The sequence below is a fragment of the Herpailurus yagouaroundi genome, unplaced genomic scaffold, assembly GCF_014898765.1.
Source record: "Herpailurus yagouaroundi ecotype Mexico unplaced genomic scaffold, PumYag 188, whole genome shotgun sequence".
In the NCBI taxonomy this organism is placed as follows: domain Eukaryota; kingdom Metazoa; phylum Chordata; class Mammalia; order Carnivora; family Felidae; genus Herpailurus; species Herpailurus yagouaroundi.
This window is the reverse complement of record NW_024412419.1, coordinates 4,910,348-4,924,838: the sequence shown is the minus strand read 5'-3', so window position 1 is coordinate 4,924,838 and position 14,491 is coordinate 4,910,348. Positions and strand designations below refer to the sequence as shown.

Genomic DNA, 14,491 nt, shown 5'->3' with positions numbered 1-14,491 from the left:
CATCATCATTATTATTTTAAATGTCCACAAGCATTTTCTGAATCCTGGGCTCGTGAACCAAGATGTTTTTTCTCTCTCTATCCCTCCACATCTTCTTTTGTTTTATTCCTCAATGATTTTTTTTTCAAGTAACATTGCTTAAAGCTCACTGTACAGAGCGACGATTCCATTTTGACTATGGAGGTCCGCTAGCCCTAAAAGGGATCACAAACCTGTACCAGAGGCGTCGCAGCTGTGGGCGGCGGCTGCTGACTGGTGCGTCCCTCCCGGACAGCTGGGGGTAGGTGGCTGGGAGCTCTGTTGCAAAGGCCCAGTCTCGGATTCTGGAGGGCTCTGTAGCAGCGGTCTGAGGGTAAAGAGGTCCCACGTTGGAAGGGAGAAGGGTTCTGCCGCTTGGGTCACTGACTTTGGACAGACTAGGAAACTGTAGTTGTTTTCACTGCATAAAATTACACACCGTACCCTCCCGCATCCACTTGCTGGGAAGGGTGAGAAGAAATAGATTTGGGACTCCTGGGACACTTTACCTGTCCGGGAAGTGGGAGTCACTGTCCTGTGTCAGGTTTAAAGCCCTGGGCATTAACCCATATGGACTAAAGGGACAGACAAGGCGCGAGCATAGAAACTGTATGATCAACTTAGTCTTTCAGGAAGTGCCAGGGACGGCGGTAACCTTCAGAAGCAGCACACAAAAGCCAAAGGCCCCTGCTTTACTGTCCGCTGTTCAGTGTGGCCCCCGATTGGACGGCACCCCAGAATGCGCCACACGATGGCTGACATCTAACCCTTCAACACAGAGTCCTCCCAGCCCCCACCCCGAGTCCTGGGCAGACCAGGGGTCACATGAACGCTCGCCTGCCCCACCCACTGTGTACCACCTTCACCCTGGACCACTGGTCACCTCCTGGCCTGGTCGCTCCCAGACTCTCCCCACTCTTCCTGGCTTCTGGGCTTGGCTCTGTTTCCTGTTTACGGCCTCTCCAAAGATGTGATCCTTAGCACAAACTGCAGGCTTGACCTCTCACTTCCTTTCCTCCTAGACCATGATTTCCACTTGACTTCTGGACACAGTGGCTTCCCACTGCCCTGCACGCCCAGCAGCCCGGCCCCTCATTCCCCTCCCTGGGCGCTACTCTTAAAGTGGGTCAGATGCCAATTTCCTGGTCCCTCGTCAGTCGGTGTTCTTTCTCCTCTAGACTGGATACTCTCTGAGATGCCCCAAATCAGGATTCAAACGGGGGACAACGGGACATAACAAAAGATATTTTTGAAGCCCGTCATGGACCTTCCCGACACACAGGATGGGCTGAATATGATTTTACAAACACTGAACAGCTGCAAACTTGAAATAGGAATTTGCTAAGAAAATCACAATGCACAATAAAAGAAAAGAAAAACAATCTTTGTTTTCCTAATGTGAAGGTCAAGTCCTATGAAGCCAACTATTTTAAGCACATCTGGTCAATGACAAGCATTGCTCAATGTAAGTAATTCAGAATGTTTATCAGGCAAGTTACTTGTTAAGCGCTGTGGGGGTCACACAGAGCAGGCACTGTGGCGCAGGAGGTGTGGACACAGGAGCAGAAAGGGCCGAAAAGGAAGGCAGTCGCATGTGAACATGAGCTCTGGTTGCCGTCCAGAGACGTCCCCCCGCTGGGCTGGGGGCTGCGCACTTGTGCGGGTCCCTACGCTCCCCGCCTTCACCCCTTCCAGGAGAGCAAAGGAAGGAGGGGTAACTGACTGCCAGCCAGTCACTGCCCACCCTTCCCTCTCCCGAAGACCACCCACAAGCCCCCGCTGGCCGAAGCGCTGTCTCCCCCCGCATCCTGCCTCCCCCCTGCATTCCCCCTTCTTCACCAGGGGTCTGAACCCCCCCAGCCCTTCATGCCCACCATCAGCCCCTGGCATTGTGAGGTCCCCCCCGGTCCTCTGAACCCATCAGCTGCTGACCTGTCTGAGTCTCTGCTGCAAGTGGTCATCGGCCCTGAACACGCGCTCCCCACAACACCAGCATCGGCACCACCGGAGGACTTGCTGGTAACCCAGACCTTCAAAATCAGAAACTCTGGGGGAGGGCGGGGAGGAGGAACAGACAGAGCAATGTGCATCTCCACGGGCCTTTCCGGGGATTCTCCTCTACAGGGAGGGTTGAGAGCCACTGGTCTACGCCATTCTGCCTCCGGCACCCCCCACCCAGGTCGCGGGCTCCAAAACCCATGTGGGCTTAAGCCCGACAGACACATCATCCCTCCAAACATCGCAACCGAGCACTGTGTCTGCCAGGCACTGGGGAGACTCGGTATGTTGATCTTCATTTATTCTTTTTAGGACATTCTCTGGGGGAGTGTGGCTTTCCAAGTCTGCCATATGTATTAGCTTCTCTCTCCAACTTGCTAATATATTATCCAAGGCTAAGTGTCATTCTCTCTCCTTAACAGTGCTAGTCACAGGCACACGCTCATATTCTATATGCGCATACGTATGTACATGTAGACACGTATGTACGTATAGACACATCTTGGTTGCTTAACGTGCATCAGGCATCACGGTCATCACTTCCATGCATCATTTCATTTCTCCACACGGTGCCTTTGGGACTTTAACAGTCTGGGGTTATTCCAGTTTTACAAACGAGGAAACCAAGGCACAGAGATAGTGTGACCTGGTCAAGCACACACACCCACTGACTCGCAGTCTGCAAGGTGCTGACGCACAGGCATGTGACCGCCCTGCTAGACCTCCTTCGTGTCTCCTTCTGGATCACGGGAGAATGGGGCCTCGGTGAATGAAATATGCCAGTTTATTTAAGTGGGCACATCCAGACAATAAACTATTATTCGGGGCTGAAAAAACGGGAGCTATGAAGCCACGAAAAGATGTGGGGGAACCGTAAGTGCACGTTCCTGAGAAGCAGATCCGAAAAGGCTACATACCGTGTGCCTCGAACGACGTGACATTCTGGAAAACGTAAAATTATGGAGACTGTAAAAGAGATCAGTGATTGCCCATGAGGGGAGTGGAGAAGGGGTAAACAGAATGAACAGGCAAAGCCATAGAACATTTTTTAGGACAGTGAAGCTATTCAGAACGGAATTGCAATGGTGAATATGCGTCATTCTACATTTGTCAAAACTCACAGGAAGTATAAACAGCAAGAGGGAGCCCTAAGATGGGTGCTCTGAACTGTGTTCCTGCTCCCCAAATCCCTCAGGGGTAGCCCTAACCTTTAATGTGACCGTTTGCCTTTAGGAGGTAATGAAGGTTACATGAGGTCATAAAGACTGGGGCTTTCTGGGGGGCTCAGTCGGTTCAGCGTCCGACTCTTGGTTTCGGCTCAGGTTGTGATCTCACGATTCCTGAGCCCCGTGTGGGGCTCTGTGCTGACAGTGTGGAGCCTCCTTGGGATTCTCTCTCTCTCTCTCTCTCTCTCTCTCTCTCTCCTTCCCCTGCTCATGCTCTCTCTCTCTCTCTCAAAATAAATAAACTTAAGAAAAAAAAAGAGTGGGCTTTGATCCAGTAGGACCGTGGCCTTATAAGAGAGGACAATGTGGGTACCTCCCTCTCCCTCCCCCACCGTCTCTCATCCATTATGAGGACCCAGTGAGAAGGCAGGCGTCTTAAGCCGGAAAGAGGACTCTCACCAGAACCTGAGCATGCTGGCACCTGATCTCAGACTTCCCACCTCCAGAACCATGAGAAATAAAGTCCTGTTGTTTAAGCCACCCGGTCTGTGGTGTTTTGTTCCAGCAGCCTGAGCTGACACAGTAAACCATGAACTTTGGGTGATTATGATGTGTCACTGCAGGTTCATCCATGTAACAGGTGCCCCTCCAGTGCATGATGTCAATAGTGAAGGAGGCTGTGCCTGTGTGGGGACGGGGCGGATACGGGAACTCTGTACTTGGCCCTCAATTTTGCTATGAACCTAAACCTCTAAGAAACAAAAGGGTTTTTTTGTTTGTTTGTTTTTTAAGGCTACATACTGTATGGTTCTAATCATAGAACATTCTGGAATTGGCAGACTGTAGAATCAGTAGGCAGATGAGCAGTTACCAGGAGATGGGGAGGGAGGAGGGAGAAGAGGGCTGAGCAGGTGAGGCGCAGGGGGTGTGTGAGGGCCTGGAAAGTACTTTTGTAGAATACTGTAAGGACAGATGCGTGCCGCTATGCATTTATCAAAACCCATGAAACAAAACTTCACAGCACAGGGAGTGAACCTGGATGCATGCACGTTTTTAAAACAATACTCTAGGAAGAAGGGCATCCTGGCACGGAATGCAGGCTGGGAGGAGAAACTCGAACTCTACTACAAGAGTATCAAATGACCTCACCGCAGGGGTGGGGAAAAGCCCTGACCTGAGTAAGTCTGGAAATGAGTGGAACCTGTAAGACCGCAGGCAAACTTATGGAACTGTCCATAAACCCCGGACCCTAGCAGACAAAGCTGTCTCCGCTCGAGTGTGGGTTAACAATTCTGAAACTACTATGCATCCGTGTACTAGAACAAACAAGCGAGCGGACTGTGGAAGGTGGGAGTCAGGCTTCTCGCTGTCAGAGTGGAAGGTCCCAGACAAGCGAGGGGAGGTGGCTGGAATGATCCACGAGGTCCTGGCTTAGAGCTGGAGACATCAGCACAAACTCAACAATTAGCTCAATATAGGTGCAGCCCACCACACTCGGCACGGCTTACAGACACACGCGTCTTCGAGGGACAACACACGCAAGGCCGTTCCCCTGCTCTGCCTGCCGGCTGGCGCACACAGGCGAGGGTGCCCCGGCTCGCCACAAAGCACACCAAGTGCCCGGAGCCTGCTTTCTGAGGCCATGCTGCAACAAAGGAATGAGGGCTCAAGGGCGGCTTGAAGGGCTTGCACAGGAAACGTTCCGGATGATCCTGGAACACTCGGTAGTGCCACAAAGCAAGGAAGTACTCGAAATAAACAGCTACACTGCTGGGGATGTGTCACGGCAACACAATGGGCTCCCAATGGCTGAAGCTGGGACAGTCTGAGGGACAAAGTCATAGGGACCATAATCAAAAATATAAAATAAGTGTCCATAAGCTCACACCGATATACATAAATGATGGAATCAGTAAGTAAATGAAATGTGTCCATAAGCTCACAATGATATACGTAAATGATGGAACTGATAAATAAATGGTGGAGAAAAGGCATATTCCATAGCTGCTCCCCGCCCCCAGGAGTTGGAGCACAGCTCCCGACTCTACGTGTGGCCGCACGGGGCGACATCACGCAAAGGGACAGGGTGGATGCGGGGATAGAGTAACTGCACACGGAGAAACCTGGCACACGCCTCGGCCAGGTGATCAAGGCAAGCATCAGCCGCGGGGAGTCACGACGATCGCACGGACCCTTGACGTGACAGGACAGAAACAGCACTTGTGCCTCTGTGGTTTTCTCCCCACAACCCACAACCCCAGCCTAATCACCACGAGGAAAACACCAGACAAACCCCAGTCGAGAGGCATCTACAAAATACCGACTGGTCTTCCCCCCCTAAACTGTCAAGGTCATCGAAACCAAGGTGAGTACCGGTTCATGAGCCATGGCAAGTGCAGCACACTCCTACCAGATGTCAATAAGGGAAGCTGGGTGTGGGCGCAGGCGAGCTCCTGGTACTTCCTGTATCTGGGTTGCTTTTCTAAACCGAAATCCAAATCTGCTAACCTAAATCTAATCTAAATCTGTACATCCAAATCTAAACTGTGCTAAAATAAAATGCTTATGAACAAAACAACTTTGCCTTTCCACTTAAACCCAAATAAGACACAGGAATGCAGATTCTACTGGAAAGAAAACATTCCAAGCCATTGTTTTCCCAAATAGACTTATCAAGCGTGACACTAAAAGTCTGAGGAATACGGTCCTCAGTCTAGTCGGACAGGCTTGTTTATTTTTAACGATTAAAACTCCGTGTGGTTTCTAACATGCTGACGAACCCAGTGACGCTCCAAGAAGGGCGTCGAGTAGGACCGGACAGGACCACATACGCTCACTCACGTGCAACCACACGCCATGCAGGTTCTGTAAGGGCGGAATAAACTTCCCCCGTAACAGGCTTCCCTGCCTTCGGAGTCTGCAGGGGCCTGAGGGGAGCGGATACGATCAACAACGGAGAAGGGACGGACCAGAGAGAGGGCCCTGGCCTGTCCGAGCTGTCGTCACGCAGAGGACCAGTTCTTAACAGATCCACTGGAGAAACAGCCATAGCCACGCGGAGGGCTTCGTTCCCCACGAGGACACACACCTGCACAGGTGAGGGAGAAGAGGAGGCCCATCATTTGCAGCTTCCTAAACGCACAGTACGCCAAGGTCGACGGGACTCTGAAGAAGGCCCACGTCACGGGAGCCGTTTCCTCCCATTGGAGCAGGCCTCGCCCCGCCCCCATCACGTCACCCAGAGTCTGTGCACCTGCCCTGCCAGAAGAAAATGCCTCGACTGACGCAGAGACCGCTGGCGGGAAACTTCCTGTAGCAAGGCCCCCAGGAAACCCACACAGATGTGACAAAAATCCTGCTGAAAATGCCCCCAGAGGAATTTCCGGTGGTGGCCAGGACTACATATGACCTTGAGGTATGACCTTGAGACTCTTCCTCCCCAGGCTGAGTGGCTCTGCGGACCTGCTCCCTGAAGCTGCCTCCCTGGTGGGCCGCGTGGCTTGGGAAACAATGGGCATTCACGGCAGAGAACTCACGGTCTCGTTTCTAAGGCGGATAACATGCTCCTTATTTTATGCAATCAAATATGCAAAAAAACGCAAGCTGCAAATGCCTTGGTGGCTTCCACATCACAGCTGACTTCCCACAGACGGCCCCAGACAAGCCTGCCTCTCTGACCTCCGTCCAGGAATGAAGTGCAGAGGAGACACAAAGCACCTATTGTTTCTACTTCAAGTTGCCCGCAAAAACATTACACTTTGGCTACGACAAGTGACACTTTAGAAGTCATACATAAAACACCCATTACATTCCAAGGCCGAAGGGGGTCTTTGGATTGTTTGTCCTCTTAGAGATGGTTTCCTTACTCTATGCCATTTAGGGATTTGCTAAGAGGCCACACACCGGCCCCAACACCACCTCCTGCAACCTGATAATGAACTACCCTCAGTGTATTCTGGCCGACCTGCCGGTGACATCGTCACCATCTCCTACTTTGTTTCAGATGAGGGCACGGGAAAACGAGCACCTGGATATACTGACGTCTACGACAAAGGCCGGGCAGCCGTGGGCCGTCCCGGCTCCCTGCCCCGAACCACAGGACACGGGTGGGCTGCGGGAGGCTGGTTTCCGCGGTGGCGGGGAGGTCAGTCCTGGCTGGCGGCAGGACGGTTTGGGGGGCACGGCTCCGGCCAGCTCGTGAGATTGGCAGGCCAGGCACCAAGTGGGATTCCTGCTGCCAGGACAAGCCTGGGGAATTCCCGGGTGTGGGGTCTTGTCGGTCCTGTGAGTTCGGGGCACGTGATGGAGGGAGGAGCATGTGGTGGGGGTAGAAACGGGCCTCTGGGAGGAGTCAGGAAACCGGGGACGTCATCGTCTCTGCTCTGCTGCTCACCGACCACGCAAACCCTCACGGTGCATCGCCATCCTCCGTGGACCGACGGCCTCGCCGCCACTGTGGCTGGGAGGGCTGGCCTCCAGGATCCTCCCTGCTCCTCGGACCCACCTGAGCAGGTGCAACTCTGCTCCTGTGACAGGCCTCCTGCTCCGGCTGCTGCCATGGCAGCAGAATGTCTTTCCGGAAGTGAGAAATGGGTCCCGACGTGAGAGCGGTGGAGGACAAACATGCCTCCCTGAGAAAACCCTGCTACCACAGCCCCCAATTCAGAGCACACGATGTGCCCGCGCCCAGGGGCCCCGTTCCGTCCATTAGAGCATGTACGGCAGGTCCTGTTTTACGAAGCAGCTCTACCTCCCCAGGTCCTGTCCCTCCTGGTCCTGATTTACACTCCCTAATCCATTCACACAGTAACTTAGCCACCGTCTACAGGTTCCCACAACGTTCTAAGCACTGTTCTAGACTCGGGATTACGAGCAACAGAGGCGCCACGCACAGAGCACCCACTGATAACCCAAACCCTCTTTCTCTGGCTAATGCACCTGCCTTGGAAGATCCCATCCAGAAAGAAAAAAGATCAAGTACAAGGTATAAAATGACAAGGGATCTGTTCAGAGAAACTTTAGGGAAATCGAGGGGAATCACCTGCTTACCAATATTAGGCTGTGGTTTTAACTTATTTGATCTACTTCAACGAGAAAATTAAGTAAAATCTGTGACTTCCAATTACGTGGAGCGCATTTCTTTTTTTTTCTTTTTTTAAATTTTTTTTTTTTATTTTTGAGAGAGAGAGAGAGAGAGAGAGAGAGCGAAATGGGGAGAGGCAGAGATAGAGGGAGACGCAGAATCTGAAGCAGGCTCCAGGTTCTGAGCTGTCAGCACAGAACCCAATGCAGGGCTTGAACCTACAAACCGTTGAGATCATGACCTGAGCCCAAGTCAGACGCTTAGCCGACGGAGCCACCCGGGCACCCCGGAGCACATTTCTCACCGCACAGATATTCAAGAATATTTCAAGATATTTCAAAAATATTTCAAAAGTTCAAGAATATTTGGATTTTGTCTTTGCTTTCTGTCCAGAGGCTGGACGGGGAAGGTAAGAGGGCACAGGGTCCCTGAAAACACAGCAGGAGGCAGGTGGGAGCACTCTGGGAGGCTGAAGGGCTGCGGGAGAGGGAGGCAGGAGCTGCGGGCGGTTCCAGAGACAGAGAACTGGCAGGAAGACACTGGGGCCCACTGATGGGTCTCAGATCACCAGGAGGCATCGGTGGCCCCCGCCCCAGGTCCTGGTAGGCACACACGCAGCCCAGGACCAAGGCACATGCCACAGGAATCACGCAGGCCCTGCACGACGGGGAAAGGTGTACACGCTTAACAAATGGAGTCATTCCCGCCCAGCTCAGCAAACTGAGATCTGATTCCAGTTTCAGCCTCTCCCAGGAACGTGGCCTTTTAAAAGTCCTTCCGAAATGTCCCGATCAGCCGTTCTTTCCTCCTGAAAAGAACCCGACCTGGCCTGAGACAAGCCTTCCTTTTCTTCCCCCGGTAGCTCCTTGACCCGCCGTCCTTCCCACGAACACCTGTCCCTGTGCGGCTGCTGGGACATCTCTCCGCTCGCCGTGCTGCCCGGTTCAGGGATCGCTCTTCACATTTACTCGGTTGGGTTTCGTTTTTCTAACGCTACGCACACACTCGTCATTGTCAAATGCAGATCGACGTCTCTGGGGTGCAGAAAACGTGAGCCGCAAGGGTCCTTCGGCTCATACCTGCTGCAACCGAGGGCGGAGACCTGCACCAGATCACCAACCGCAGGGGACCCCGCAGCGCCCGGCCCGAACGCTGTTCCACTCACCGGGAATGATACCGCCGAGCAGATGCACAGACCAGGCGGCCTGCCCTCCGGGAGCTTACGGTCCACGGGGGAACGGAGAACGCGTCCGTAAGGTCAGCGGGTACAATGCACAGCATGTTAGTTAGTACCGTGAGTCCTGTGGGGGGGGGGGCCCTTTACCCGGGGCGGGGGGGGGGGTGCAGAGACCCTGTGCAGGGGTGCAGGGTGCTCCTTACGCCGGCGGGTGAAGGGGAGCCTACCGGGGAGTGACTGCAACAATCCAGGTCAGAGGTCGGGGCCTGTCCTGCAGGGGGGGCACAATGACAAACAGGACTGATGACAAGCGGTCACATTCTGGACAGACTCTGCAAGAAAAGCTGCTGGAAGGCTCACAGTCGGGTGTGGGTGTGAGAGGGGGCGGCGGGCAGCCCCAGGCCTGTGACCTAGCAGACAGGACAGGGCAAGGAGCTGCCACGGGAAGCCGGGGAGGGCAGGTGTGGCGCCTTCCGGAGCCGCGGGCTGTGGGAAAATCAGCGAGACCCCTGAGCCCACCCGCTCCTCTCCCGGGAGGCAGGCACAGTGCTCTGTCAGCAGCACAGAAGGCAGGCGCGGGCCTTCCTGCAGCAGGCTCCGTGTGCGGCCAAGGTCCAGGCCTTTTCCTCAGATGGCCTTCAAACTCGGAATACTTTTTTTTTACATTTTTAAAGATTATAAAACGACCGAGTCGCAAGCACACAAAGACACGTAAGCCAGCAAAAGTCACATACTCACTATCTGGCCCTTTCCAGAAAAGTCTGCCGACCCTGCTTGTAGAGGCTGGCATCTCGGCTTCCGCGCAGGGGGCCAAGCAAGGATTCCTGAACAAGACTGTGGCAAGTCCTGCTGGAAACCGCCCACTGAGAGCAGGTCCCCGGTCAAGACCACGGGAGGACTCCAGGGGCCCGAGTCTCAAAAATGCCACTTAACACGCGCACCTGCTCCACACGTGACATGGTGGGTGCTCGTGACAGAGGCATGCAGCCTCTCAAGGACATGTTGCCATTTCTGCACCTGGGCGCTCCCGCCACTGAGACCCACAGGCTCCCAGGATGTGTTCTAGAAGGAGGACCCAGGCCAGAGGGTGCAGCCCACACAGCCTTAGCTCTGAGGACACTTCTCAGAGGGAATGCGAAGAGGAGCCTTCCACGCGCTTCTGCTCTCGGGGGCCAGGAGCCCGCACGGAGGGCCCCGCGGACAAACTCTGCAGCCCCCCCGGGAGTCCACCCACGTTCAGTCTCCTCGTCTCGCGATCTGGAAGCCACAGCAGGTGACGCCTGCCGAACACAAGCGGCCCCCACTGACCGGGGGCACGCCGCACACATGACAGAACTTTCCGGTGCTGTCTCCAAAAGGGACTCCACCTCGGGGTATCGTCGGAGCTCACTTCTAACTGCTCGTAAACTGCAACCCGCTGTGCACTGAGTTGCGCAGCACCCACGACGTTCTGGGACACGGGGCCTCAACCATCTTCTCGGTGTAAAAAAGGTCTGAGAATCATGAAAGGGCCCCATTTTTTAAGTTTATTTATTTTGAGAGAGAGAGAGAGAGAGAGAGAGAGAGAGAGAGAGAGAGAGAGACGGAATCCTAAGCAGGCTCCACACTGTCAGCCCGGAGCCCGACGTGGGGCTCAAACCCATAAACCCTGAGAGCATGACCTGAGCCAAAATCAAGAGTCTGAAACTCAACCAACTGAGTGACCCCGGAGCCCTATAAAGGGCCCCACTTTGTTTTTAGACTACAAGTGAGACAAGCCTGAAGAAACACATGTCACTCCAGCAGGACCATCACTGGGACAATAACGTCACTAATCTTTGTTTTCCAAAGCACAGTGGTCTACAGACCATTTACATCCCCCACTAGCTTTCAGTCCTCTGATCACCCACATAAAAACACGGGTACCCCCTAACCCCAAGTAGCCCCTAACCGCTGCACCTCCAACCGCCTGCACCCCTAACCACTTGCACCCACAACTGTCCACACCTGTAACCCCAAGCACCCCCAACTGCCTGCACCCCTAACTGCCCACACCCTCACCGCTCGAACCCCTAACCGCCCGCACCCCTAACCGCCTACACCCCTAACCGCCGGCCTTTCTAACCCCAGTACCCCCTAACTGCCCGCACCCCTAACCATCCACACCCCCTAACTGCTGGCACCTGTCACTCCCTGTCACCTTCCCCTCTCACCCACCCCAGCCATTCTCTGACACACACTATGTGCACATCTTGGTCTGTTTGCCTTCTTCCCCCTGAAGAGAGTAAGCTCCACGACGAGGGTATTACCATTTGACAGTTGAAAATCCTACTCAAAGAGAAATCCTGCCATACATTATCCTGTTCTCTCCTATACTGCCTCGCTAACTGGGTAGAAAAAAGTACTCACATCGATGGGACGATGCCTGTTTCACTGCCGGGGAGAGAATTCCTTTCCCCAGCCGCCGAGCAGCCAAGCAAACGAACTGCCCCCTGCACTGACAAAATAGGGGAGGTTCAAGACACTGATTTTCCCATCGAATCACACTGAATGGCGTCTCGTGATGCTCTTAGGATTAGCTGCCCTGTGCTTTAGCGTCAGTGTCCCCACTTCTACTCTGCAATTCATCAATCCGCCCTACCGGGGCAGGAAGTCCGCTTAATTATCCTCCCTCAACCCATGAAGAAGTGAGGCTGAAGAAGATGAACAATTGGCCCAAAGTCCAGGGTGACGAGTAGTAATTCCAGGACTCTAACCCGAGGCTTGCGAAGCCCACGTTCCCTTCCGGCACCAGACTCCCCGGCCGCAGCAGGTTCCCAATGCTTGCACCACCCCACCAGACCCCCATCTGCCCCATCAGCACACAAAGGGGTGACGTGACCGCCCATCCCGTGTCCCACCTGCTAGGAAACAGAAGAGGCTCCCCTCTGAGGAAATACACCTCTGACGTTTTTAGCTTCTTGCACCTGAGAAGAGTATTTGTCATCACAGAGACCCCTCCGGTTGTTAAATGAGGCATCTGGCTTGATGATGGTAATGATAAGACCACTCGGCTGGCTACAATGCAGGAATCCATCCAGCACTCAACCCCTCAGTCTTCCCACAAGGCCAAGGCCAAAGACTGTAAAAGCTAATACTCGGGGAGGCAGGATATCTCTCATTTTAATCGGAGTCTCCTACGTCTCCATGAGGAAGGCTGGCCCTCGCTAAGTCCTCACACAGGACCACGAGGAGATCAGGAAGGGTGTGTCCACTACAGCTCCGTCCCACAGTCAGACTATTCCCAACATGACTTGCATATCCACACCCCAGGCTCAGCCCCCACCCGCTATTCTAGAATTCACGTTGATGCAAGGCCATTCCAATCTCCCCCTCTCCTGGGCCTGGCCGAAGAGACCCCAAGTACAGATGAGCTCGCCAGACGGACAGACGAAGAGTCACGAAAGGGAATGGGACGTGTGATCTCACGACAGGGACAAGTGATCATGGCGGTGCTGGGAACCCCTGCACGCCCCACCTGCTCCCCATGCCTCGCCCATCCCCACACTTCATCCTTCGGCTGGAGGATGCTGGGAGCTCTATTAGATATGAAAACAAACCACAAGACTTACTCAAAATCAGCTCTGACATGGTGGCCTGGATCCACGGTGTAGGAGCACAGCTGTAACTTAAAGAGTATTCCAGGAGAGAAGAAAAGCCCCGGACGAACGAGGCCGGTGCTCTGACGGCAGAACCTGTTCACTGTTTCCTGAACGTGAAGCTTTGTTCCAAGCCCACCCCTGAGGGATTCGAACATAATCAAATAAACTGATGCAACCTTTCCTGAAAGGGAAACACAGACGCAAACTTCAAATTAATCCCAGGAAAACACCAGCAACAAGCTGGGAGCAGGCTTCCAGGAGGAAGCATTCCTGCTGGGAATTCCCATAATAACACGTGTCTGTAAATCGTATTTACTTCCAGCCCAGGGTTAGAACCTGGATCCCCCCCCCCCGCCAACCAGGGCCGGTGCCCCTGTGTGCGAAGCCCTCAGCTGTGGAGAACAAACAGGGCGGCCTCAGAAGGACCGAGTCGTGAAAGACCTAAATGAAAGACAGGAAGCCATCAAAATCCTCGAGGAGAAAGCACACAAAAACCTCTTTGATCTTGGCCGCAGCAACTTCTTACTCAACACGTCTCCAGAGGCAAGGGAAACAGAAGCAAAAATGAACTATTGGGACCTCATCAAAATAAAAAGCTTCTGCACAGCGAAGGAAACAATCAGCAAAATGAAAAGGCAACTGACAGAATGGGAGACGATATTTGCAAATGACACATCAGATGAAGGGTTAGTATCCAAAATGCATAAGGAACTTATCAAACTCAACACCCAAAAAACAAAGAATCCAGTGAAGAAATGGACAAAAGATATGAATAGACACTTCTCCAAAGAAGACATCCAGATGGCCAACCGACACATGAAAAAGTGCTCCACATCACTCTCATCAGGGAAATAAATCAAAACCACAATGAGATACCACCTTACACTTGTCAGAATGGCTCACATGAACAACTCAGGCAACAACAGATGTTGGCGAGGATGCGGAGAAAGAGGATCTCTTTTGCGTTGTTGGTGGGAATGCCAGCTGGTGCAGCCACTCTGGAAAATAGTATGGAGGTTCCTCAAAAAACTAAAAATAGAACTACCCTATGACCCAGCAATTGCACTACTAGGCATTTATCCACAGGATACAGGTGTGCTGTTTCAAAGGGACACATGCACCCCCATGTTTATAGCAGCACGATCAACAATAGCCAAAGTATGGAAAGAGCCCAAATGTCCCTCAATGGATGAATGGATAAAGAAGATGTGGTATATATTTATAAGGGAGTACTACTCGGCAATCAAGAAGAATGGAATCTTGCCATTTGCAACTATGTGGATGGAACTGGAGGGTGTTATGCTAAGTGAAATTAGTCAGAGAAAGACAAAAATCATATGACTTCACTCAGATGAGGACTTTAAAAGGCAAAACAGATGAACATAAGGGAAGGGAAACAAAAATGATATAAAAACAGGGAGGGGGACAA

The 14,491-nt window shown here is 53.0% G+C and overlaps 1 protein-coding gene and 1 long non-coding RNA gene across 9 annotated transcripts in view; one reads left to right on the top strand and one right to left on the bottom strand.

Annotated features, from left to right (window-relative positions):
• RNF144A (ring finger protein 144A) overlaps positions 1-14,491 on the bottom strand; it is a 292,455-nt gene that overhangs the window by 219,302 nt on the left and 58,662 nt on the right. For 3 of the 8 annotated variants that reach the window (XM_040495994.1, XM_040495993.1, XM_040495991.1), the window contains exon 2: positions 213-346. The exons of 1 other annotated variant lie outside the window; for it this stretch is intronic. Coding sequence is in view for 1 of the 7 variants with exons in the window: in XM_040495990.1 (XP_040351924.1) it covers positions 13,033-13,051 (19 nt within the window). In the remaining 6 variants the exon portion in view is untranslated. Of the gene's footprint in view, positions 1-212; positions 347-1,018; positions 1,025-1,950; positions 1,970-4,602; positions 4,607-13,032; positions 13,057-14,491 lie in introns of those variants that run through there. 4 more of the 8 variants (XM_040495996.1, XM_040495989.1, XM_040495988.1 and 1 more) reach the window with 4 other exon arrangements.
• Positions 1,945-2,302, top strand: LOC121044057 (uncharacterized). The gene is made up of 2 exons (XR_005797087.1): positions 1,945-2,037; positions 2,143-2,302. It is a non-coding gene; the product is annotated as an uncharacterized LOC121044057 (long non-coding RNA).